The sequence below is a fragment of the Panthera onca genome, chromosome A1 (assembly GCF_046562875.1).
Source record: "Panthera onca isolate mPanOnc1 chromosome A1, mPanOnc1 haplotype 2, whole genome shotgun sequence".
NCBI classification, from domain to species: Eukaryota; Metazoa; Chordata; class Mammalia; order Carnivora; family Felidae; genus Panthera; species Panthera onca.
The window spans coordinates 157,046,878-157,073,898 of NC_138339.1; the positions used below are offsets into that span (position 1 = coordinate 157,046,878).

At 56.9% G+C, this 27,021-nt stretch overlaps 1 protein-coding gene across 1 annotated transcript; it reads left to right on the top strand.

Annotated features, from left to right (window-relative positions):
- Positions 1 to 237: 237 nt before the first annotated feature.
- On the top strand, positions 238 to 25,983 carry LOC132674218 (IQ motif and SEC7 domain-containing protein 1-like). The gene is given in 14 exon segments (XM_078435842.2): positions 238 to 350; positions 1,255 to 1,416; positions 4,209 to 4,258; positions 4,261 to 4,330; positions 5,473 to 5,639; positions 10,584 to 10,723; positions 11,214 to 11,243; positions 12,769 to 12,894; positions 14,115 to 14,214; positions 16,725 to 16,886; positions 17,722 to 17,898; positions 23,301 to 23,350; positions 24,633 to 24,741; positions 24,744 to 25,983. Coding segments are annotated over 14 exon segments (1,884 nt in total). The 3' UTR covers positions 25,172 to 25,983.
- Positions 25,984 to 27,021: the final 1,038 nt, after the last annotated feature.

A 27,021-nucleotide genomic window follows, 5' to 3' on the forward strand; every position in this document is an offset into this window, starting at 1 on the left:
GCAGGGGGTGGAGGTGGGGTCCCACCAGGGGTGGGGGAGCAATGCTACTCTGTCACCACTTCTGTGCTGGGCCCAGCTGGCCAGCAGCTGCTCCCTGCCAAAACTCCTGAAGGTGATGTTAGGGTGTGTGGTCATCCTGGGGTAAAAATAGCAAGGTCACCTTGCAGCAGGAAGTTTGCTTTCGCTGGCAGGTGGAAATACAGTACCTGCTGGACGCTGCTGTCAGCCAGGAGCTGCATGGTTTACGGGGACAGGTGGACACTGGCTCTCACCTTCCAGGCTCCTGGGGGACAGCAGTACATGGATCTCTACCTGCTGGAGCAAGGGAGGGGGCGGCTCCCAGTCAGAGGGTAGCCCTGCTGACCTCACCCCTGCACGGTGGCAGGTACACCACAGCGGTTCCACAGCTCCTCGGGCCCGTCTGAGGCTCGGGGGTTGTCAGAGGACACCTGCTTTCCTAGGGTCACACATGTGGCTCCGTCACACTACCCTGTGAGGTCAGCCAAGCCTGTCCTGGGCCTCCTGCCCAGCCCCTGAGGGGGCTCCCTCCACCACAGCCCACCAGGGCCCCATGGCTCCCAGTGCAGGTGGACACACTCAGCCCTGCAGGGCCAGCCCAGCCCTTCCCGGAAACTCCCTTTGCCCAGGAGGGGTCAATGCTGCACCTTTGCTTCCTCTCCCATAAGTTGGAGCTAGTCACGAGAACCTTCCACGGTGCTTACCGCACAGATCATTCCAGGCACCTGACTCTGTTCAAACTCAGGAAGTCCTTACAAGGGTGGTTGAGGCCCCTGGTGAGGTGACGGGGCTGTCAGGCTCCTAAACAGCCCAGGTTACAAGAGTACCAACCGGCAGGGGGAGTGTGAGAAGTAAGTTAATATGTGTAGGTGCTTGGACATTGGTGCTCAGAGTAAGTGCTCAGCGCCTATTAGAGACTGTTTACTCTCGGTGGGTGGAGGGCAGGCCAGCATATGCTGGGCAGGGGGTTCCAGTCTGCCTGGCTGTGAAGTACAGGGCAGTGCAGAGTGGTAGGGGGGTGGGGAGGGTCCCTGCTCCAGCACCCGTGCCCACACTCCTGCCAGTGGCCCAGTCCCAGCCCGCGCCCGGTGCACAGTCTGGGCACTCCCGGGTTCCCCCATATTGCAGGCTCCGGGCGGAACAGGATAGGGCACTTAGGGTACCCAGGGAGGAGAGAGGCAAGCCAGGAGGGGCCGGGACAGCCAGGGCTAAGCCTTTCTCTCGTCCCATCCCCAGGAAGCCTGAGAAAGGCGTCCAGTACCTCATCGAACGTGGCTTTGTGCCTGACACGCCAGTGGGGGTGGCCCACTTCCTGCTGCAGCAGAAGGGCCTCAGCAGGCAGATGATCGGCGAGTTCCTGGGCAACCGACAGAAACAGTTCAACCGAGACGTGCTGGAGTGAGTTCCCCGGCTGGGGGGGCGGGGGCAGGGACCTGCGGCGCACGCAGCGTCAGATTCGCCTGCTTGCTGGAGCATACATCCAATCCTCCCCTTATCTCTTTATTGCTCTGAGACACAAACGGATGCCCCCCGCAGGTTCATACATCACACCCTGCCGCATACGTGCGTGCTTGCACCCTCGGGCACCATATGTCACACATGGACCCCACCGGCCCCCTGGCACACACCCTCAGCACCTCCATCCCTCACCAGCAGAGCCGAGCCACTGCAGGGCTGGGGGGTTGGAGGTCTGGGCTCCCTTCCCCAGCCTGGCTGCCAGCTGTCCCAACACACCCTCAAGGCGAGGGGTGGGGAGCCCAGAGAGACCCCCGGTGCCTCCCTCCCCTGCCTCTTTCCTGCCTCTCCTGGCTGGGAGATCTCAGGGTGAGAGTCCAACCATGGCTGACGGCCAGAGCCCTCCCAGCTACTTGGAACTCTGCAGAAAGCTGGGTTTCCAGCTCCCTGGAAACTGCCGACAGTTTGAAAAGCTCGGACCTCAAATCTCTCCATTCCTCCTTGAGACTGCCCTGAGTAGACAGGCACCCTGCGCTTGGACCCTTGGGTCTGTTGTAGTGCAGTTACTGTGCACAAGCCCTGTGTCTTCCCCTCACACGCAGGGGTCGGGGGATGCCGGGTCTCGCTAACTCCCTCTCTCAGAGGAGGAGCCAAAGCTGCAGAATAGCATGGCACAGAGTGGCTCAGGGCCTGGGGGAGCACCTGCAGCCCATTGAGGATTTTCCTGACCAGGCAGCTGCACAGAGATGTAGGCCAGGAGCAGAAATCAGAGCAGGGTAAAGAGCGGACTGTTAGTAACAAGGGCAGTGCCCTGCATCCGTCCAGCTCTGCCCCACGGGATGAAAGAACAAAGCAAGGGGGGGCGGGCTCAGGCCTGCTGGGGCAAGACGCCTCTGCAATAAGGAAGAGCCTGGCCATGCGTGTTCCCGCCATCTCTACACTTCCCTGGGAGGAGGCGGGCATCTGCCTGGGGCCTCTTTTTTGGCTCAGGGAGGGGCTGGCCTCGGTGCTCCCCCCACACACACACGGACTCACGTACACACGTTTGTCCTCATTTGGGCACACGGACACCCGCTTGTACACACAGGTAGATGCGCAGGCACACAGGATGCAGTGAGCCAGGCCTTTGGTGGCAGCTGGCTGTGCCTGGCACCGGGCATGCCCACCTGGGCTGCTTTCTCCCTGCTTGGCATTTGTGTTCCCCCATCAGGAAAAGCCTACTGCATTGTTAGTGTGGCTAGTGCCCCTCTCTCCCTTTAACCCAGCCACAGGAAGCAATCCAGGGGAAAGCAGATGAGGTCCTTAGAGAATTGGGCCTAAGGCTGTCTTGGGCCAGCCCCCCATCCCCTGCCCCCGTTCCTGCGTTCCCCCCCACACACCCCAAGCTGGCTGCCGGTGGTAGGAAATCCAGGCATTGTTCTTCCCCATCAGAAAATAGCAGCAGCCTGAGGAAGTAGCAATCCTAACCCCACCCCCCACCCCCCACCCCCCACACCAGGTGTCCAGCTCAGATGCTAGTCAGCAAAATTACTCCGTGTGGCCCCATCCCCCTCCCCCACCTGCTCTGCCCCAGCCTCCAAGGATGCTGCCCCCAGAGCTGTGAGCACTCAGAGAAGTTGGGGGCAGCACAGTTTATGCCCAAGCCCATGGCACCCAACAGAGGGAGGGCAGCCCTGGAAGCGAGGACTAGGCCCCCCATGGCCGAGGCCTCTGCAGCCACACCCGAGGTGGCCATGGCTTTGTTGCAAATGGATACACTGGACACCAGAGCCTGCTGAGTGGGTCCCTGGTGCAGACCCCACCTTCTCTGTTCAGGAAACGGAGCATGCTGTGCTGGGGGGCAGTGCTGGGATGAGTGGAATGAACCAAAACCCGGTTACCAGCGCCTTCTATCAGCTCCGCCTCCACTCGGCGGATTGGCAGATGAGGATGGCAGAGGTTCTCCAAGATGCCTCTCGAAAATCCCCGGCAAAACCCAGGCACCTCGCCCCAAACCCTCCACGTGGGAGGACCGGCTCAGGGCAGAGTCACTGCCCGGCGAGTTAGCACCCTGGGCCTCCGCTTCCTCCTGGAGAAGATGGATGCGTGCTCCTGGCATCCCTCGCGGACAGCCCGAGCAGACCGGAGCAGTAACGTCTCGCTTTGTGCCCTGTGGACCACGCGCCCCGAGAGCCGATTGTTTGTGCCCCGGCGGCCTTTATCAGGAGCAGCCATAGGCTCTGTCTGGCTCCTCTGTAGAAAATCACACACGTACGAGGTGCCCGGGTGGCGTCTGACCCTTGATTTCATCTCGGGTCATGATCTTGCAGTTGTGTGAGTTCAAGCCCCACGTCGGGCTCTGCACTGGCAGCAGGGAGCCTGCTTGCAATTCTCTCTCTCCGTTGCTCTCTGCCCCTCCCCCACTCACACTGTCTCTGTCTCTCTCAAACAATTTTTAGAAAAAAGAAAAAATTACACACCTAGATATAAGCACTAATGTCTTCCCATAGTTTCAGTGGGGTCTGTAGACATCCCAGAAGCATGGGGGTCTTTGGGCTACATAATCTGAAGTGTTTGCTGATTGGAGGAAGCCGGGCGGAGGACCCTCCTGTGCAAGAGGCGGCCGGCCGTCCCGGCTCCAGGCAGCTCAGCACCTGCCCCTGCACTGACTCCCTTTGCGCTCTGCCCCCAGCAGGAAGGCCGGCAGAGGCCCTGCGGGCAGCAGGTGCTGACGTGGCCTTGGTGTCTCTTTCCAGCTGCGTGGTAGACGAGATGGATTTCTCCCCCATGGAGCTGGACGAAGCTCTCCGAAGTTCCAGGCACACATCCGGGCCCAAGGGGAGGCTCAGAAGGTGGAGTGGCTCATCGAGGCGTTCAGGTCGGGGGCGAGGCAAGGCGTGGGTGGGTGTGGGCAAGAGGAAGGTTACTGGTCATGGCCAGAGTGGAAGGACTGAACCCCTTTGGACGTGTGGGCACGCTTAGCCCATGCCTAGCATGACAGAGCCCACAGTCAAGAGCAGCTACGACCCTACAGTCATTCATCCCGGGACTGTGTGCACAGTGATTGGGTGGGATTCTCTATGCCCTTGCTGGGTATGGGACACACGAGTCAGCCACTGACCCAGCCTTCCAGGCTCAGTACCACTGGTGGGGCCAAGGTGGGGAATGAGGACACAATAGGAGGACAACTCTGGGGCCCTGAGCGGGGGGTTGTTCAGGCACTTCCTTCCAGGAGGGCTTCTTGGAGGTGGCGGCACTAATGGAAAAGGCAGGATTGAAGCCCACGTCATCTGAGCTGTGATAGCCACTGCCTTAGTCCTGGCACCCCATGGTTCCTCTTCTCTGATCTGCCCCCCTCACCCAGCTCCCCCTGAAGTCCCCAGTGGATGGGGGCCTCTTGGAGTTTGGGGCAGGGGCGCACATTTGAGGCAATGAGAACAATAAGCAGAATACATTAGTGAGGCTGTTGCTTCAGCTGCTGTAACAAAGATGCTCCAGCAGCCGTGGCTGAAACAAGATGGAAGTGCATCTCCCTCTGAGCTGGCATGAAGGAGGCCCAAGCCGGGCTCCCTTCATCTCAGGGTCCCAGGGAGCAGGGCCAACACCCACCACCACAGGGGAGAGGAGTGGGCTCTGCCTTTTAAGGTACAGCCTCGAAGATGCCCACATCCCATCTGCTCTTATCCCATTGGCCAGAACTTAATCACCTTCTGGGCTGCATCCAATCCCGAGGGAGACTGGGGCATGCAGTCCTCGTCCTAAGAAGGCATTGCCAGCCTAAATACAGGTAGGAGATGTAACCAGTGTGAGAAGGAGAGAGTGGAGAGAGCGGCACTCTGCCTGGCAGGTGTTATTTACCCCCGTTTACCAGATGCAGAAACTGAGGCTTGTAAGGCAGCACCCGGCCTCAGCCATTAGGCGCCAGGGCCCAAGTGAGGGTGGCTGCCATGCGTGAGGGCTAGACCCACTCCCTGCCCTGACTGAAGTGGTCCTGACCCTGCTCCCTCTCCCAGCCCCCAGCCAGCGGTACTGCATCTGCAACCCTGGGGTGGTTCGGCAGATCCGGAACCCAGACACCATTTTCATCCTGGCCTTTGCCATCATCCTGCTCAACACAGACATGTACAGCCCCAACATCAAACCTGAGTGGAAGATGAAGCTGGAGGACTTCGTCAAGAATCTGCGAGGTGAGCGGCCCCGGGACCCGGACTGTGGCATACAACCGTCCCACACTCTGCACACACACCCGGCTGGGCGTGGGGCCAGGACGTGAGTGCGCTGGGCTCAGGGCAGCGCAAGGGAGCTGGGCTCCAGCGCACCCAGCCATCGCACACAGGGGCCTTGGGCGAGTACCGGCTCCACAGACACGGCACAAGTCATCCTGAAGAGGGCAGACTCCTGTCACGCTCCATGACACACACTGGGAGCATGGACGGAGTGACCCATACCCGGGTCTTGTGCTGTGATGGTTTTAGCTTGTTTCGCAAAGATGCACAGGGATTTGACAGGTGGGCAAGCTCAGCCCAGCTTGGGAGGGCCAGGCCAGACATGGTCCACAGAGGCCGATGGGGTGATGTGAGGGAGCACAGTCGGGAAAAGGGCAGGAGGGGGGAAGCCAGGCAGTGGAGGGGCCGGGCAGAGTGTCTGTGCCACCATCCCTGCTGTGCCCTCTCCTACACTCCGTGTTCCTTATGAAACTGACTTGACTTTTTTTTAATGTTTATTTTATTTTTGAGAGAGAGACAGAGTGGGAGCGGGGGAGGGACAGAGAGAGAGAGAGAGAGAGAGAGACACACACACACACACACAGAGAATCTAAAGCAGGCTCCAGGCTCCCGAGCTGTCAGCACAGAGCCGGACATGGGGCTCGAACCCACGAAACGTGAGATCATGACCTGAGCCGAAGTCGGACATGACTGACTGAGCCACCCAGGCATCCCCTGACTTGCCTTTTGTGTGTATTTTTTTTTAATTTTTTAACGTTTTTTATTTATTTTTGAGACAGGGAGAGACAGAGCATGAATGGGGGAGGGTCAGAGAGAGAGGGAGACACAGAATCTGAAACAGGCTCCAGGCTCTGAGCTGTTAGCACAGAGCCCGACGCCGGGCTCGAACTCACGGACCGTGAGATCGTGACCTGAGCGGAAGTCGGACACTTAACCCACTGAGCCACCCAGGCACCCCTTGTGTGTATTTTTAAGAGGAAACTTATATAAGCACACTGTAAACAGGAAGACTGTATCATTTGCCACACGTGGGCAGCCATTGTAAAAATGAATTTGGTGGACGAAAACACCAGGCCGGGGCGAGTGGCCCATGTTAGACAGGTGCTAACAGTGGGCAGCAGGAAGGAAGGCCTTCCTGGTGTTGTTGCAGAGGAAAGGAATTGAAAAGGAGACGGCTGTCTCCCAAGTGGCACCATGTTAGCTGACAGCATGTCCTCGTTTACCTGGAGTCCCTGCAAGGAGGAGGAGGGACTATGTCCCTTTCCTTGGGAAACACCAAGCTGCAGCAGGCTGAGATCCCCTTAGGGTGCCATATTTTTTTTAAAAAAGGAAAAAAGTTGGTCTGAATCAGGTCCAACTTTGTCAGCTTGTTGAGCTATTTTTTTTTCCTATCCAGTTCTTTAAGTCTTCTGAACTGATGACAAAACTTTAAGTTTTTGATCTTTGTTGCGCCATTTAAATTTCCTATAAAACCACCGCTCTGTCGTCCCCTTTCCTGGGGCAGGAAGGCCCTCCCCTCCCACCCCCCCCCCCACCCCCCACCCCCCCCCACCCCCCCCCCGCACCGGGGTTTGAACTGTCCTGGTGCGCCCCCTGGTGGTGGGTACCCTGCAACAGGCCAGCTAATGGGGTGCCCATCCAGAAGAGTGCCAAGCTGCCCGCTTTTCCCAGCTGGGCTCCAGGACCTGATCAGTCAGGGAAGCCAAGGGGCAGGGCTTGGTTCAGACCAACCAGATGGCCATCCCCTGCCCAGAGCACTCATGGTGTGTGGCCCTCTGCTAGATCTCAGGGGTGCTGTGGACCCCAGGGAATTCAGGTCTTAGCTACAGTTCCCAGGAAGCTAAGGAATCTGGGAATTTTCTTAATGGCAATTCAGCACCAGAGCGTGCGAGAGAAACCAGCAGATGCTTTGATGGGACAGGGGCTGTCTCTCCTCACAGGGCTGAGCCTGATTCTGGTCTTCACAGGGTCCCCCGTGCCCTTAGCATGTAGGCCTGTGCTCCCTCGCTGCCCAGAGAGCAGGCTGTGTGCTGCATGCTGTTGGTGACCCCATGCGCTGCAGTTTAAAGGTCTTTGCGATTTGACTCTGGTTTTTTTTTTTTTTTCCTGCCTTTAGACCTCACCCACATAATTGGGACTCCCCTGTATGGGGAACAACAGAAGCAGCCTGAAATGATTAGCCCAGAGGAGAGAAGGCTCGGGGAGGGAAGGGTTGCTCAGTCAGATTGCCAGTCGGCCACCCTCACATCAGTGGCTTTGTCGTTTGTATCCGGCCTTGCACCCGACCATCCCAGCAGTCTGGGGGAGTTATCATCCCACTTCTCAGGAGATCGAGCTGTCGGCTGTCTCCCAAGCCTGAACCGTTCCCTCCAAATCCCATCTTTTCAAGCCAGGAACTCAGGAGTGTTCTGTTCAGTCTTCCTTGTGTTCAGAAGGGTAGCCAAGGCAGAGGGAAGGGATCTGCCCAAGGTCACGTCCACGGGGGCAGGACTCTGGTCTCCCACAGCCTGGCTGGTGCTCCGCACCAGGCAGACGTCCAGCTTGGTGTTTGTAGAGGAGACCTTCCCCCCCTGCACACACTGGGCGCATTTTCTCTGGAATTCCTCACTCTGGTTCCCCCGGGGAGACCCTCAGCAGGAGTGCCTTTGGGGGGTTGGAGGGTAAGCGGGGGAGGAATCGCTCACCAGCATGGCAGCCAGATGAGCAATGATTTTCTTTTATTGATGTTTGTTTTTAAGTTTTCTAGATTGATTTCTTTTTAATGGCTATTATCCTCACATAGTTTCAAAAAAAAAAAAAAAAAACACAGAGTAAGACAAGCTAGCAATCACATTCTTTGGTATTTACCCAAAGGAATTGAAAACCCCGTACATCCACACAAAATCCTGCACAGGATGTTTATAGCAGTTTTATTCATAGTTGCCAAAACTTGGCAGCAGTCGAGAGATGTCGTTCGGTGGGGGAACGGATACATAAACGGTAGTCCATGCAGACAATGGAATATTATTCAGCACTAAAAAGAAAAGAAGCCATGAGAAAACAGGGAGGAACCTTAAAAATGCATACCACCAAGTGAAGAAAGCCAGTCTTAAATGGTTGCATACCATAGGAGGCCAGCCATATGACCTTCTGGAAAAGGCAAAACTATGGAGACATAAGAGATCAGTTGTCACCAGGGGTTGGAGGGAGGAGGGGCGGAGGAGGTAGAGCACGGGGGAGTTTTCGGGCAGTGACACTATTCCACCTGACTCCGTGGTGGTGGAGACGTGTCGGTAAACGTTTATTATCGAACACACAACACCAAGAGTGAATCCCAATGTAAATTATGGATTTTGGGTGATAATAGTGTGTCAGTGTGGGTTCACTGGTTCTAATAAATATATGACTCTGGTGTGGGAAGTTGGTAGTGGGTGGGGGCCGGTGTTACGGGGAAATCTCTGGGCTTTCCCCTGAATTTTGCTGTGAACTTAATTGCTCTAAAACACAGTTCTAAAAAATAGTCTGGTTTTAAAAAATGTGTGGGGTGCCTGGGTGGCTCAGTCAGTTGAGCGTCCAACTCTTGATTTCAGCTCAGGTCATCATCCCAGGGTCATGGGATTGAGCCCTGTGTTGGGCTCTGCTTAGGATTCTCTCCCTCTCTCTCTGTCCCCCCCTCTTCCCTCTGCCACTCTCCCCACTCTCACACTCTGTCTGTAAAATTAAAAAAAAAAGTATGAACGGTCAGTAGCAGAGCCCCTCCCACCCCTACCTGTGTGCCCAAGGCCACACCCTCCCCCTTACAGTTCCGTGTAGGTTCCCTGTGGTCATCCTCATTTTCCTGGCAGCTGTGTGGTATTCCATTGCACCTGTGCAGGGATGGCTTAACCAGTCCCCTATTAATGGGTAAATGGGTGAATCCCAGTCTTCTGCTCTTTGGAAACCATGCTGCCATGAGTGCCCTGGTCTGTGCATCATGGCCCATGGGATAAATTTCCCCCGGATGCAACCAGTGGCCCAGAGGGGCTTTGAGTGTATATTTGTGACCCTCCCACCAGCAGTGGCTGGGAGGCCCCTTCCCACAGCCTCGCCAACTGCGCAGTTTACCAAACCTCTGGACCTCTGCCAGTCTGTGGTCCGAGGACTGGCGTGGGGTTGCGTTTCCCTCTTGAGTGGGGCCGAGTTTTCCTCACAGCAGCTTTTCAGGGTATAGTGGAAAGGGCGCATGCCTGTCATCAGAACAACCTGGCTTCAAGGCCAGACCCCAGCTTCTGCGCACGTGACGTGGGACAACAGCTGGTGGCGCTGCTCAGGTGCACGGAGTTCTCACTTTCTGGGAACGCACCGCCGCTGCTCTGTCTTCTTCACGAGACCTCCGTGAAGTCACCCGTGCGCTTGATGGCCCACTTCACAGAGGACCCCCAGCGCAGAAACTCGGTCCCACGGCTCGTGAGGGGCAAAGCAAGAACTTAGGCCCATGCCTGTGGGAGCCTGAAGCCACAAACACCAGCTTCACAGCCACCCCCAACCCCGGGCCCTTCCCTGAGCCTTGCTTTCCCAGCTGCGGAATGGAGACGGTCACACCCACCCAGCGGGGCCGTGGTCAGGATTAGCAAGCTGATGTTTATATAAAGCCCTTGGAGCATGGCTGGAAGCTGGCACAGCCCTCTGCGTGCTGATCTGGGTGGCTATGCTGGTCTTGTCCTGGTGGAAGGATCCTAGGGCATTTCATAATTGACTGAAGGTGTTCAGTGGCTGTGGGTCTGGAAGGTCTTTGGTTCTGCTGAGGATTGATGAAAGGGATTGATATTCTGATTGGGTTTAGAAACTTGGTAAATCAGGGGTGAGCCTGGGGCCCTGAAGCTGAGCGGTGCCAAAGCCACCCAGACCCTGGCCCGCCCTGAGGCCTGGCTACTGTCTCCTGCCCAGGTGTGGACGATGGTGAGGACATTCCCCGGGAGATGCTAATTGGGATCTAGGAGCGCATTCGCAAGCGGGAACTGAAAACCAACGAGGACCACGTGTCCCAGGTGCAGAAGGTGGAAAAGCTCATCGTGGGGAAAAAGCCGGTATGTGGTGGCCCTGCATCCCTGGCTCCCTCACTCCCACCCACCCCTCCCTGATGCGACCCCAGGCCTGCCCCACTGGCATTAGCTTTGGACAGGGGCCCTGATGCCATTTGGAACCTGGCTTCTTCGGGGCATAGTTGGGGGGGGGGGGCGGTTCCTTTAGCTTTAGGGTGGCTCCTGCCTGATATTGGGGAATAATAACCATTGGCCCTGGGTTATATTTAAAGAGAGCCTGAGGCTCTTAAGAAACCAGCCCAAGTTGCGCAGTGGTCCCTTGGTGGCCTGGGAATGCCCTTATCGGCCTTTCCAAGTTCTGGCAGCGAGGAGGTCTCCTGAGCTGTGTGTGGCATGTCTGGACAAAGGCTATGGGAACGTGCCTCTGGAGGGGTGCTTACCTACTCGGATGTCATCCCATTAGCTCTCTCGGGTCCCAGGTGCATGCTTTGGATCATTAATATCTTTTCTTGTTTGTTTAATGTTTCCCACATAGATTGGATCCCTGCATCACAGGCTTGGCTGTGTGAGTATCCCTCTGCTTTTACATCCTGGCTGATATCCCGCCCCGGGTTGGGGTTGGGGTGGGGGCAGGGAGGTCCACCATGTTCTGTGTTCACCTCCCTGCATCCCCTGGTTCCCAGATCCACAATTCTGGCTACTTGAGTTCCTTTCCAGAGTGATAAGAAATTTGATTTTCATAATTCTCCCAGCCTCGAACCTCTGCAGGCCCAGGCTGCAGCCACCTGGGGAGGGTTGTGTACCGTCAGGCCAGGGCAGATGGTGTCCCTCCCTCTCACCAGGCCCGTTTAAGCGCAGAGGCCAAGGCTTGCCTCCCACCCGAGGCACTGTGCCCAAAACAGATGAGGCTGATGGGCCATTGCAGGCCTGCTCACCCAACCCGCCCTCTGCCGCCCACACTCCACTGTCACCACCTTGAGCAGGTCTGCCTGCCTGCTCACCCCAGGAGCAGCAAGGCTAGCCTTGCAGTCACGTGGCACTTTCCTTATGTGTCCGTCTTTACCCTTCACCGGGCAGCCTGCATTGCAAGAGTCAGTGTCACAAACCGGTCTGCTCCCCCCTCTTCCCACCTTGGCCTAGAGACAAACCACTAGACGCTGCCGTGGCCAGCCCTCACCCACCTCTCCGGCCCCGCCTCCCACCACCCTCTCCCCTTCACGCTTTTATTCCAAACGATGCCCCTCCCTGAGCACACCAGCCTGGGCCAAGCCCTTCCTCCCATCTTCCTGATGCGCTGAGCTCGGGCCTCCCACCACCAGGGCACCCATTGCAGAGTGAACCCTCCCTGCCAACACATCCCTTTACTAACCTGCTGTCTCCTGCGTGAGCCTGGGTGCTCTCAGAGCCACCACTGGGCCTCCCCAGTGACTTGTCACTGCAGCCCTTAGATACCATACAGGTAGTACCTGGCCTTGAGAGTGGCTCGGGCTTCAGCAGAGTGGGGGCTCACGTGAACCCATGGCAGGCGTGCTCCGCGTGGAGGCCCAGGCCAGGCCCCACGTGGTGGTGTGGCTGCCGGCCCAGGAGTTGGGGCAGGGAACCATCAGAAGCGTTGGGGTTCTTTAGGAGGGGCCTGGAATCCTCTCTGGGCTCTGCACCTTCCCAGTTGTGTGGCTGAGGCAAGTTGCTCAACCTCTCTGTGCCTCAGTGTCCTCATCTCAAGTAGACACTCTGGAGAAATCTTTGCGGGACTAACAGGCTTATGTGTGTGATGGGCACTTTGTGGGGACTGAGAAATCACGAATTCCTCACTGTGGGGGCTCCCGTGTACACGTGATGCTCTAAGACATCTGGGACCTGCCTGAAGGAAAGGAAAGGAGGTGTCGCGAGAGGCAGGGACACTTTCCATGGCCCTTCAGGAGAGCTCCTGAGGAAGAGCAGGGAAAGTTGCAAGGAGTCCAGGCACGTCTGCTGTGTGCGGTTGGTGGGAGAAGGCGTTTTCGAAGGCCAGGCCCACAGGCTGGGTTCCCAGCGCACAGGGACTGCACCGGAGGGGCTGGGGGCTGACGCAGCGCTTCCTCCCCATACAGGTGCTCTCTCTGCCCCACCGGCGGCTGGTCTGCTACTGCCGGCTCTTCGAGGTTCCAGACCCAAACAAGCCCCAGAAGCTCGGGCTGCACCAGCGAGAAATCTTCCTGTTTAATGACCTCCTGGTGGTATGTGGTTCCCCAGAGCGTGTCATGGCTGGGACCCGTGGCTTGGGGCAGCCTTGAACTGCAGCTCCGGTCTCCCATCTGGCCTTGTGTGCCTGCGCTTGGGGAAAGGCACCCACGTGCGTGGGGTGGAGGTGAAGGGGATGGAGTCAGCCCCACGGTCTCGGGTTACAAGAGGCAGAATCTAACTCACAGGGCAGCCGACGAAAACGGGACTTCGTCAGCTTATTTAAAGCCCGGAGGGGGGTGTGGGGCTTCAGCCCCAACTATTTCTAGAAGCTTACACAGCGTCAGCGGGACTCCTTTATTAGGCTCTCTGTCTCTCAGCTGCGTGGGCTCCCTTCTCAGGAGCTCTGTCCACAAAGGGAAAGTCAGTCTTGGCAGTTGCAGGCTTAATCCTGCCCCCTCCCTGCATCCCCGGCCACCAGGGGGATTTTCTTGGGAAGAGTCCGGGCAGAGGTCTCACTGGTTCCCGTGCCCATGCCTGAGCCGCTCACAGGGGCCAGGCAGGTGCAGTGCTGTCTCATTGGCTAAACCCGGGTCACTGATCACCCCCAGGAGTGCCGGGTGGCAGAGAGGGGGTTCCCCAAAGGGAAACTGTGGAGCTCTTGCCAAAAAAAAGGTGGCTTGGATGCTGGCCACCGGGGATAAAGATGCCCCTGGAGACAACGGGGGGAAACTGTCCCTTGGTTCTTTGTCTCTCCTGCATGCCCTGGGCTTTCTTGCTAGAGGCCCTTGTCCCTGTCCTTGCTAGAGGCCCTACCTGCCTGAGGACCAGCCACTTCTCTCTGACTGCTGAGGTTGGAATCTGGACCTGTGGGTTTCAAGTCTTTGTCAAGAGTCCCTGACCTCAAGCAAGTGACTTCAAATTCCTGAGCCTCCGTTTCCTCCTCCAAAATCTCTCAGGCAGTCACAGAGCTCAGGTGGGGTCCTGGGTGTCCAAGCCCAGCCTGGCGCCTTCGGGGTCATGTGCAGTGTGGCGCCTGCCACCTCTCTGCTGAGGGTCGCCAGCCAGGACGACATCTGGGATTCAAGGGAGCGGAAGCCAGCATCCATGTCAGGATGTGCCTAGACACACAGGCCTGCCCTGCCCCAGAGGCCTCCCGACCTCTGCACTGCCAAGAGGGTTTTGACGTTAGTCTCGGTCAGAATCCCGAGCGCCCAGAGTTGCCCCTGAGCGGTGCAGGCGATACGACTCAGCCTCTGTCTCTGGCTGCCCCCAGGCGACCAAGATCTTCCAGAAAAAGAAGAATTCGGTGATGTACAGCTTCCGACAGTCCTTCTCCCTGTACGGCATGCAGGTTCTGCTCTTCGAGAACCAGTGTAAGTCCGTGCTGGGGGCCTGCCACGGCCCGGCCGCGAGTGTGCTTGCTGGAGCACTCGTCCACACGTGGCCTTGTGCCACGTGGTGGAAACGGTGTCACAACTCCCACCTTGTAGTCATGAAGTGCTGTGCCCCCAAGGATCTCCCCCTGGGGATCTCCCCCAGCTCTCCCACGTGTGTTCCGTATTCCTGCTTCACCAGCAGAGAGAAGGTTGCAGGCCAGGGGTCTGACGAGCCACAGTACCTGGGGAGAATTTGATAACATTGTACATGGTGGTGATCGCCTTTGCTTTTGCTCCTACGTCTTCTTACCGTGTGGTTAAGGTTTTTTTAATTCAGGGTGGAGTGGATTTATGCCAATAAAATGTTGCCCAGAAGACACTAAGTAAATGGCACAGGTGATGTGCAAACACAGGCAAACAAACAGGTGCAGGCAAGGCCTGGGGGGCTGTAGGACAGGAGCCCGGTCCTGAGCGGAGAGCCTGGGTGCAAATGCATCAGGACCTAGCGGTCCCCGGGCCGCATTCCCTTTGTCTGTAAAGTGGGGTGATAGCACCTACCTCAGGGACTTAGGTGAGTCCATACACGAAGTGCTTAGAGCAGGATTTATTCTTAGGTGTTATTGGAGTCTTCTCTGGGTATGAGTGGGCCATGGGGCCTGAGGACTTGGGGGAGGAGCTGACACCCCCACTGACTTTTTTCTGTTGACCTGGTCTTTCTCTGATACCCAAGCCCTTCCCTTTACCTTTCTCCCTCTTTGTCCCGTCCCTGTTGGAGGTCCCTGAGCTGTAGGCTGAGCCAGGCCTCCTGAGATGGGCAGTGAGGGGGAGGTCCTGTTGCCCTGCCCATTTTGTGCTGGCCCCAGGGGAGGACCGTTCCAGTCGAGTGTCATGATATCTCCAGCAGCAGGGAAGCCCTCATCCTCTCAGACAGGTTGCCAAGCTACCGTCTGATCCGCTTTCAATCTGCAGGTTGAAAAAGAACCAGGGACCTGTGCCAGGGCCATCCCTGCCTTGCCTTGGTTTCTACCAGGGTGGAAGGTGGCCTCAGGGAGCATGGTGCCACCCACATCGTCCTGACCAGAAGGCCCTCTCTCCGAAGGGGTGGCGGTGGTTGCGATGCTCCCAGCATTGGGCCCGACCAGACTGAATCTGCAGGCAGAGGCTGTGCCCTCCTCGTTTTTACATTCCCAGGGCTCAGCCCTCAGCCCTGAACCCAAGGTCCTGGCATAAGCCCAAGAGTCAACACTGACATTTCTGTGGGACATGCCTTCGTAGCAGGGATCTCAAAGTGGTAGCTGTGGGTCAGTCGCAGCCCAGTTATGTGTTTGGTTTACACATTTTAAAAAATTTGTTGACCTGATACTTAATATCTAAAGTTACTAAAATCGGGGGCACCTGGGTGGCTCAGTCTGTTAAGCGTCCAACTTCATCTCTGGTCATAATCTCACAGTTCGTGAGTTTGAGCCCTGCATCGGGCTCTGTGGTGATGGCTCAGAGCCTGGAACCTGCTTTGGATTCTGTCTCCCTCTCTCTCTCTTTGCCCCCTCCCCCCTCACACTCTGCCTCTCTCTCTCTCTCTCTCTCTCTCTCTCAAAAATAAACATTAAAAAAAATTTAATTAAAAAATAAAATAACAAAAATTTTAGATATTTTTGAGTTTTCTTGAAAACCGAGAAGGTTTTTGCTAGGCCCACATTCCCACGTCATGTGGCTGTCATGGGCTGCATGCCCCTCCCCCCGCCCCCCACTCACTCTGTTGCTCAGTCTCATGTGGTTTACTTCCTACATTTATGGGAACACACTAGGCATTTGAGTTCCCAGCCTTGACTTAGGTCTGAGCAAAAGTGGGATTGGTGTTTGGACCAAGAACCTCCAAACATCCAGTAGCTGATGCTTGATTCCCGCTGAGGAGAGAGGCACTACCAGGGGACCAAAGCCACAGAGACTCTGTGAGCTTGGAGGTGGCACCAGGCAGGTCACAGGCCAGAAAGACCAAGCACTCAGCATAGAGTGCATTGGGTATGGGGCACCCATGAAGCACCCAAGGGAACTGAGGGTCTGGAGGCCATTTGTGAGAGAACAGAGCTCAGTGTGCACTCAGAATTGCCCAGGGAGACCAGATAAGACTCCCCCCCAGCACAGGACACTGACTGTGACTCCCGGACTCCACCCCTGGCCATTCTCGAGCTTCAGGCAATGACCAAGGACCTTGACTTGAAGGGTCTAGGCTCCACGACCTTCAGGTTGAGGAAGGATGGGGGCCCTGACCTCTGTTCAGATTGGCCAAATCTGCCCCAGACTTCTGCATAGAACAACACAGACCCAAGTCAGGAGATGGGGATTTCCTGGCAGTCTCTCTGGTCTGCCCTGTGGATGCCTTTCCTCCCTGGTTAGACGTGTCTGCTGAGAGCCTGGACCCTTAGACTTAGCATTTTCTTGACCAGCAGAAAGAGTGCAGAGAGCACCCAGGGATCCGTGGGTTCTTCTCCTCCCCTTCTCCTTTGTAGACTACCCCAATGGCATCCGGCTCACATCTGCTGTCCCCGGAGCAGACATCAAAGTGTTAATAAACTTTAACGCTCCCAATCCTCAAGACCAGAAGAAGTTCACCGACGACCTGCGGGAGTCCATCGTGGAAGTGCAGGAGATGGAGAAGCACAGGATAGAGTGTAAGTCCCAGGCCCCATGGAGAGGAAGAGCCAGCAGCCCCGGCATCTCATGGGACTTGCTGGACGCGGCCGTTGGCTCCCATCTGGTGCCAGGGACTCTGGGGGCCCACAAAAGTGAGGTGCCCTGGTCTCACCTGGCCTTCCCACAGCCCTGTGACAGGGAAGCCCCCATACCCGGGCCAGAGGAGGTGGCGTGGGGAGGGCAGCAGAGGCCTCCGCGTGAGAGTGAGGGCTTCCGCGGCCCAGGCCCATCCTGCCTGTGGGACCACATGGCATGCCCTGAGAGAGCCTGGTTCCCCCGTCGCCCCACGAGACAAGATTTCCCGGAGATCCGGAGCTGATCTCGTTGCACCTTGGTGTGCTTATTCTTCTTTCGTCTTCCATGTCAGGGAAGTCACCACCAAGCCCATCCTGTGGGTTTCATCGGACCTGATTATCATCTTTTCTCTCCTGGCTCCAAGCCTCACTCCCTGGAGACACACAACTACCCCCACCTTTGGGCCCCACCCACGGCAAGGTCGGGTTACCCCTTGCTCATCCGCAGACCCAGGCCAGCCAGTCTCCTTGCCAGCCCTCAAGCCTGCAAAGTGTCGGTCTTTCCTGCAGACCCCAAGGCCCGTGCCTCTCCAGCCTCCCTTTCAGAGTTTCCTCCTGGCTCCCTTTTGTCAAAGGCAGCGTTCACACCTTCTCTTTCTTTCCCAAGACAGCCGTGGGCCCTGACTTTTCCTCAGGCCAAACAGATGGCAGCTGGGCGCGATGCCAAGCCTACACAGAGGGCCCAGGGCCTCCCCCTCAAGGCTTTGTTTTCTCATTGGTCCCTCGCCCCCTGTTTCAGTGGAGCTCTAGAAGCAGAAAGGCATCGTGCGGCCCAGCATGTCCCAGTGCTCCAGCCTCAAAAAGGAGTCCGGCAACAGGACGCTGAGCCGAGCCTGCCTGGATGACAGCTACGCCAGTGGAGAGGGCCTCAAGCGCAGCGCCCTCAGCAGCTCCTTGCGGGACCTCTCCGAAGCGGGTAAGAGCGGGCCAGGACCCCCTTCCTAGCCCAGCACACGCAGGACTCAGACCGGGCAACTGGGGCACGCGTTGCATGCCGGGAAAGGACCGCAGTGGCGGCTGGTGGCGGCAGGGCTCGGACGGAGTGCCGTTGGGTTTCCCGTGACTGTCCCCAGACCTTAGTAGCATCTGACCACACAGAGAGGGTGTCCCAAAAAGGCCAGAGGAAACAGGATCCGGCTGTCAAGGCAGAACAGCCAGGAGGTTACCCCTATTCTCCCTTTCTTCTTCTAGGGGTTTTATTTATTCTTTTATTTATTTTCCGGAAACTGCTCTCACACAGAGTGAGCCAGGCCCCACTGATGGATGTGTCCCTTGTCCTCTGTGCTGCCGCGTCCCTGTGTTTTATGCTGATGAATGAAATGGAGTGAAGCCCTCGAAACTGTGTTTGGAGAACCCCCTCTCCCACTGTCCCTGGTCTCATTTCCCTCACGGAGGTCTCCCTTCTTGGGAAACCCGGGCCCCCATCCGGCCCAGAGGCAGTGGCCACAGCTGCCCCCTGGATGCCGGGGCGGTGGGGGGAGGGGGGGGAGCCCTGGCACAACCGTGGTTTTTGTTACTGTTTCTTTGTTTCTGTGTGTGTTTATTTGCTGCCAGCCTCTTAACCCCTAAGCAAGCAGCACCCCTAGAGCCTCCCAGATTTCCCAGGGGAGGAGGTGTGTCTAGAGCGTCAGGGAGCTTTTGGGGGCAGCTCTCCCAGCCGGGTCCCCTGGGCCAGCCGCCCGTGAGTGTTGTTTAGCCTGCTTTGCCTGCAGTGCCATCAGAGAAGCTGTGGAGGGACAGCCCCTGAAGCCCCCCAGTCACGTCTCAACAAGCAGCTTCTTCTGGGAGGAGGCTCCTGCTACAATGGAGCAGAGGTTACAGGACGTTGTCCCACAGAGGGCACACAGCTCCGGGTGTCCTGGCTCTAGGAGCCTGATTGCAGGCCCTGGGTTGTCGGAAAAGACCCTCTCGGGCCAACATGAGCCGCCTCCTCTCCAGGGGCCCGACAGCCCCCTCCTCTTCTCGGGGCCTCACCCGCCCCACCCTGCCTCGGACATTACCTCGTGGCCAGCCCTGGGCCCCGCTACTAAAAGAGCCTGCTCATGACTCCATCCCACACCTGCCCCACCGGCCGCACTGCCTCCCTCCAGCTTACTCATTTCCCAGAAATTTTTTTTCTTTTTTTTTCTTTTTTTGAGTTGGAATTTTTTTGTCCTTATTTTGTCCTGTCATTTTTTTTTTTCATAGTAAAAATCAGAAATCCATTGCCAGAATGAGGGTTTACCCAGGGTTTCTCAACCCCAGCACCATTGACGTTTTGTGCCAGATAATTCCGTGCTGTTGGAGGGTGCTGTCCTGTGCACTGCAGGATGTTTACCAGCATCCTGGGCCTCTACTTACGAGATGCCAAGAGTATCCCCCCCCAGTCATAACAGACAATAATGTCTCCAGAAACGTCCAGGGGTCCTCTGGGGGGCAAAAATCACCCCTAGTTGGCAAAGTGCCACGGGTTGAGAACCACTGGTTTTCCCTATGGCTTGTTAAACCCAGCTAAATGTAATTAGACAGCTCTGGGCCTCTGCAGGCTGGTAGCCGGGACCTCTGTTTGGGTTTGTGCAGTGGCGTTAGGCCTGGCCTCTCTGTTCCCTGATGCAGCACCTGGAGGGCGGATGGGTCCCGTCCAGTCCCTCAGGTAACAGTGGCTCTGTTGAAACCGAGGCTCCCAGCGTAGCCAGCCACACCTAGGACTCCAGCTCCTGGGGGTCAGATAGAGCTGCACACCCAGGCCTGTGTGAGGGAGAGAGCGCTGAGGTTCAGCTGCTTTCCTTCTGTCGTCGCCATTGCCGTTGTCGTTTGGACATTCTGAACTAAGAAAAACTCTAGGGATTGAGTCTTCCCAGGAGACCATGTGAAGAATCCCCCGGGAAGGCAGCCCCCTGTCCCCAGGAAGCCTGGAGGGTGTGTTTGAGTCCTGGCAGCTGCCAAGGCCCCAGACTGGGAACCCTCCACGTGCAGTCTCCAGAGGTAGACCGGCCAATGCCGGCAGCCATCCAGGAAGATGCTGGGCTCAGCACCCGAAGACGTGCCCCGGACTGGGTCGGAGTGAAGCTCTCCGGAGGCAACGTCACTCTCCCCACCATGGCCCTCACTAAGAGGGCTGCTGGAGAAGAGGCAAGGCCTCAGGGATACTATCTCCCTTCGGGAAAGCTAGCGCTCAGTTGTTGGCACGTCACTGCTCTGGGGGCATCTGCCCTGGACCTGCAATCACACGTCATTCCGGGTGACGACACACCTCAGACGTGGATCCCCCAACCCCCCACCACCAATTCTCTCCACACGGTCTTCCTTCGTCTGGGATCCATGCTCATTTCAGTGGCACCAGAGCCCTGTCGGCCTGCCATCAAGGGCCTGCGTGGACCGGGGACACAGGTGTGACTGCAGCCTTAACCCCTGGCCCAGATCAGTCAAGTCATGATGGACACTATACCCAAGCCCCCAGAGTCCTCCTGCCCCTCCCAGCCAAGGTGCCCAACATCAGTCTCCAGAGAGAGGATGTCTCCCAGAGGCCATGGGACCTGCCTGCACCTGTCATTGCTCCGGGGCCTAGCCAGAGACCTGCCACGTTCTGCCCCTGGGAACCCAGGAAGCCCTCTCAGGGGAGATTTGGTGGCTCCTGGTGGCCAGTGTCCAAAGCAGCACCTGCTCAGCCTCCAGCATTATTAAGGACCACAGGGTAGGACCCTGGGTTGAGAGCCCTTGCTGCATTCTGTGCTGATACCAAGAAGCCGGAGAAGGCTGTGAAGAGCCATGCTGGGAACTCCTTCCAGACGTGGTTACTGATCCTGGCCACGGTTGGCCTGGCAGGGCCTGATCAGGTTCTGGGAGAGGCACTGGGCGGGGCAGGACTCACCTGTGGCTGTTGCAGGACCCCCCCCCCCCCGCCAAGAGAGCGGGAGCGTAGCAGGAGATAGAGTGCAGGTGAGGGATAGTGTGGGTGCATGGGCGAGAGCCACTTTCCCAGCATGCTTCACCGCCATTAGCACATGATGTGCACCTGTGTGCACACACCCGGACACAGGTCTATAGCGAGCAGGTGTCTGTGGGGTGTGCCCATGACTAGGGGCTCTGGGACTGGACTGCAGACAGCAGTGAGGTAGGGATACCTCACATCTCATGCTTATTTGGGAAGTTGAAAAGATGGATTCTGAGAAACTTAGCATCACTCAAAGACATCCAAGTTAAAGCTGTCCTAAGTCTTGGCCCACTTGGGGGCAGGAGGAGGAGGGTTTTGTTGTACTTCAGGTCAGATACCACACAGAGCCCCCAAACCTAGCTCCAGGCCTGGCCTAAGTCCCCTTGAGAGAAGCACATCAGTCAGAAGACATTGCTGGGCACTGGTGGGGTGGGCTGGCCTTACTGTGTCCCTGGTTTTCAGTTAGGGGAGCCCTCTAGGCTTCGAGGGGCCAGAGAGCTGATTTTAAAACCGCAGAGACAGCAGAGATCTGACTTCAGCATTTCTGCATGGTGCCACAAGATCCCGAGTATCTGATGCTCACATCTACCCTACTCAGAGGAAGGCGCGTACCCATTTCACAGATGCAGAAACTGTGCTAGAGAATCAAAGGAGTGCCAGGTGGGGTTACCTCTTCAGCCAAAGAGCCTCGTTCTGCTCTATGTCCCTGGACCACTGTGTTGGGACAAAAAGCAGGAAAGGAAGATGGCCAGCCTCTCTTCTCATATGAGCTGAAAGATGAGGATATGTGACGACCCTCATCTTTCTTCCAGCTGGGAATAAGGGCCAGGTCCTACGTGGTTCTCCCTGGTCCTCAGCAACTGGTGGAAAACACTCTTGCCCTAATCTTCTGTGTGGCCCTGTCCTGAGCGAGCTCTGAAGCCCTCTCACACATGCCAGAGTCAAGCAAAGTTCCCAGCTGGGACTCAGGTTTGGGTGTTGGCAGGCCAAGCAAAGGTTCCGAATGTCCCCCGAGTCCACTGTTGTATGCCCAAGATCAAGGCTCCGTCCCAGTACACTCAGACGCCACGGTGAGGCCTGAAGGACCCACAGACCCACTCTCTAGCCCGCACAGGGCCAGCTTCTTGGCCACAGAGAGGCACGTGGCAGCCTTTCCATCTTTCAGGCTCCTGGGCTCACTCAGCCTGCATTCTGCTCAGAAGGCAGCATGGCCAAGCTTCCCAGCCCCAGAGATGGACAGGCAGACCTGGGTGTGAGTCCTGCTCGCTCACTGTGGAATTGGACAGTCGGTCCATGAGCCTCAGCCTCCACCTCCTCCTCCTCCTTGGCACAAAGACACACCTGTACTGCATTGCTGCGGGGCTTGACCAAGAACAAATGTCTTCGGCTCGTGGCCAGGGCTGCACAGGTGGAAGCCTCCAGAACATCAAGTGGGCAGCCCCTTCTCTGTCCCCTCTTCCTATCTGCTTTCCTGAGGGCTGGACAGAGATGGGACCCCAAAGCTTGGGCACCCACCATTCTTGCCAGCCTCAGTGTCCTGCAGGAATCCATGGAGAGGGCCTCCAAAAGGACCCTGGAGGCCAGGCTGAGCCTTAGGCCTCCAGAACCAAGAAGACACAGCCTTCCTGTAACACAGCCAACATATATTGAGCGCCTACTATATGCCATGTGCCGGGGTGTAGTAGAAAGCCATCGGCAGGCAGCGCTCACAGCTGAGGGAGCACTTGTGGCATCCGGAAGGGCGGTACCCGCAGAAGGGAAGCAGGACTCTGGGCTCTCCCAGCAGACCCTGACCCTGCCTCCTGCCCCTGGCCAGGGCACTGCACAAACCAAACAGTTGGCTCCAGAGGCACCAGCACATTTGAGCTCCCCAGAAGGAAAAGACAGGACACCAAGTTTAGTTTCCTCCTAACCATCAACCCCACCCTGCCTGCAAGGGGGGAGATGTAGATGTATGTGTGAATATGCATATACATATGTATATGAAATCCAAGCAGTCAGGGCCGCACAGGACCACATCTTGTTTGTTTTGAGCCATTGGAGAAGCTGCCCCTGTCCCATCCCCTGTTGGCAGGTGGCTGGAGCACAGGGCATCTGGCCCCCGCTGTGCACGCGCCCCAGCCCACTTGGAGGCATCCCCCCCAACCCCCCACCCCCCCACCAACAGACTGCCAGTCCAGGAGAAGGGGTATCAAGTTGGGGCTGGTTGAAAATGAATTTTTTTCTTTGAAGTCCCCCTCCTTTTTTTGTCTTTTGAAACTCATTACTGCCCTCCCACGGGCTTCCCTACGGAGCCAGTCCTCTGACCCTCCCCCCGGCCTGCGGCAATGGTGACGCAGGGCCAGGCAGGCGGCGGCCAGGCCTCGTGTCCCTGTCTAACCTCTGGTATTGCATGTTCTGGGCAGGGAAGCGAGGGCATCGCAGCAGTGCGGGATCGCTAGAGAGCAATGTGGAAGTAAGTAGGAAGCGCCTACGTCCAGCTGGCTGTCGTGTGTTGCCTCCCTGATCCTTGGTTTATATCTGTTGTCTTTTTTTTTTTTTTCGTTCTTTTTTCCGTTTTGCTCTTCCTTCCCCCTACTGCACAGAGGCGCAGACACGCCCCGTCCCCCATGCCTGCCTCAGCCCCAGTGCATGCCAGCTTCCCCCCTCCTAGAATCGCCCGTGCCTCTCACCGCTTGTTTGGGCTGGACCCATGGGAGGTGGGGGTGGTTCTGGATTCCGTGTTTTAGTTCCCGCTTAACCCCGTCCCCTGTGGCCCCCCAAGCATGGTTAACATCCAGGCTTCCTGGCACTCCCCCACCCCCACCCCGGGGCCCCTGCCTGCCGACACTGCTCCTGGGCAGGAAGCACCGCCCGCCAGGCATCTGTGCACCCTCCACCCACACTGTCGGGGGCGGGAGGATGGGTTTCGTCCATCTCTTGACTTCCATGCTCCGCCATCCCCATCGCTTCCTTCCTGGAGTTCCGATTGCTGTGTGTCTGCAGTCAGGACATCATGGAATTGCTTAGCTAGCTCGTGGGAGGAAAGCCATGAGAGGAAGTAAAAATTCCGTGTGGATTTCATGAGATTTCATTCATCTGCCAACCATTTCTATATTACTGTTCACATGGTAACCTCAGCTTGCAGACCTTTTTGTTTCCTTCTTTTTCCTTGTTTGGTTTGCAGTAGGTAGCTGCAGTGAAATGCCTAGGTAGCCCCCCCACCCCTCCAACAAGGACAAGTTTCCCTGAGCCCCGCCTGGTCCCTACCACCAGCTTCCCAGAAAGCTCGGGGCCCACACAGGCAGAGCAGATGGCACAGTTTCAGCAGGAACGGGGTTCTTCTTCATGCACATCAGCCCAGCCTACTCCACGCAGCACATGGCGCTCACAGGCACCCCCGGACCGGTCATTCTGATCCGAAAGCTCAGGCCGCCTTCCGTATCAGGACAAGAGCAGAAGTCACACTTGTGCTGCTGCTGCTGCTGCTGCTTTGACCAGACAGGAGCGTCCCTCATCCCCTACCCCATCCCCACTCCTCTCAGTGGAAGGCCACCCTGGGTCCCTGTGGCCCCCAGAAGCATGAGCGGAGGTGGCACTGACCCAGCCTCACCCAGCCCCGCCCTCTGCAGCCAGAGAGTTAACTAAGGCTTAGCAGTCAGTGGGTGAACTTTTTACATCAAAAAAAAAAAAAAAATCATTCTGACATAAGTGCTGTAAGGTCTTTTAATTTTGATTTCTATGAATTTCCTTTTTAGGGGTCCATCATTAGCAGTCCTCACATGCACCGGAGAGCTACATCAACACGAGAGTGTCCATCTCGCCCACACCAGACTATGCCTAACTCATCCTCCCTCCTGGGCTCCTTATTGGGAGTAAGAGAGAGAAGCCCCCTTGCCAGGCCCACCTGCCCTCAGCCCCTCCCCAGCCACCCCCCCACCCACCGGGCCTGCCCCACGTGCAGCACTCTGGGGACAGCCACCACCAGGGGCCTGCTGAGGGCCCGCCCCAGGCCCAGGAGCACGGGCACCACACCCAGTACTGCCACGTGCAGCAGAACCCGCCCCCCTACCACCACCACCACCACTACCACCCCCCCCAGCACATCCAGCATGCACACCAGTACCACCACGGCCCCCACGGGGGGCACCCACCCTATGGGGCCCACGTGCACAGCCACCCACCGCTGCCCTCGGCCCACGCCGGCCACCCGGGCCACACGGGCCACGGCCACTCAGCGCACCACCATGGGCAGCCCCCCACCCCACCGCCCAGCGGCATCAGCACAATTGTGTAGACAGCCTGGGCGGGGTCCCAGACTTCTCCGGAACACCTGCACACCACACAGAGCCATGCCTGGGGGCGGCTGGCCTCAGACCAGACCCAGGGCACCTCTGTTTCCACCTCTCCCCTCTGCTCCCAACGGCCTGGATGCAGCCCTCTGAGCCCACGGGGCTTGTGTTGCAGGGAACAAAGTTCACGATCTCACTTAGCGTTGGTGTCCTGGGTTCCATCCACTTGGACCCAAGGGGTGGGCCTCGGCCACCATCAGCCTTGAAAACGGCGCCACCGGCCACGTAGATGTTGAGCTGTTCCCCACCCCAAAGCAGCCCTCACCTCTGCTCCCCAACTGTACACGCATATGAAAACCCAGCCTAGGAAAAGAAGAAACGAGACACAAAAACCAGAGACAGAACAAAACAAAACAAAAACAAAAACAAACCAAACTTGCTGCATTTATTGCTCTTTTATTGACAATGGGCAAAAAATTTAAGTAGACCTGATATGGTTGATGAAAATACGTAAGTAAACTCTCTCTCTCTCTCTCTCTCGCTCTCTCTCTCTCTCTCTCTATATATATATATATATATATATACCGTATAGGTAGTATTTGTGTGTGAAAGGAAATGTCTCGGTCCACAAAATTAGCAATATAGACTTTCCAAGGAGCTCCACTTACCCGCTAGGAAGACAGTATCTTACATGAATGTGAGAGAGAAAACCAAAAACGTAAACGCTAGGAACAAATTCAGATATTTCCATAGTTTCATAAAAAAAGAGGAGAAGTCCCTCCAGGGACTGGCTAAAATCTTTACACAATCATTACTAACTGTGCCAAGTAACATAGCATCTAACTGTTTAGAAAGTCCAATATTGCTTTGTATAAATCCTTATTTTATTAACAGAAAACTATCATAAGTAATCAGTATTATAAACTGCTCTGATATTTCAGGTAAGCAAATAGATACAAATGCAGGAAACTCTACAGTAGCAACTCAGGACAACTGGTTAGGAACTGGTTGTCTGAGGATATTGGTTCCACAGATTCTTAGACACTTTAATGGCTGCGATAACTGTGAATTTCCACAATCCATATTTCTTTTATATGCATATGATTTAATGCACACTCATTCAGAGTCCTCTCAGGGGGGCACCCATCCACGGCAGAAGTGTTCATCTCCAACATGAGGGCGGCCAGCTCCCATACTCACCTCTCCAACACCATAACTAACTCATCCTGTCTCTAACTGCCACAGGCACCACCCCCACCCCCACCCCCCACCCCACCCCAGTGAGTTTCCGCCGGGAACCGCTCCAAACCAGAAGGCTGATTCTAGCATGTAGCAACCCAGGGCGGTGTGTGTGTTTCCCATTTTGTTTTCTGACCGGTAGCCGCGATCATCGTGATTCCATGTGGCCATGTGCTAGCACAACCCCTGTGTCCTCCCCGTGGCCCCTCTGACCCCCACCTCCCTGCCGACGAGTGCCGGCCCTCGCCAGAGAAGCCCCCGCTGCCTTCTCATGGTCCAGTTAGCTGCCAGGGCATCACATGACTCTCAGCTGTGCTCTTGTCGCTCCTGTGTTGTGGTGACACCATCAGCTCCCCCGGGGCCGGGCGCCGCACGCATCCGGTTCTGTGACTGAGTCACCCACGGGCCATACTTTGTAGTTTCAGCCTTTCGAGCCACTGCAGCTGCCAGTGCTGTGCTCCTAAGCCGTGGGACCGGAGGACTGCCCCGCGGCCCCTGCCCTGGCGGAGAGCCCTTTCAGAAAGGGAGAAGCTAGTGCTGGACTCCATGGGCCACAGGCTCCGCACGCCATGGACGGCATGGTGCGCCGTGGCCAGAAGGCAGGACGACCGAGGGG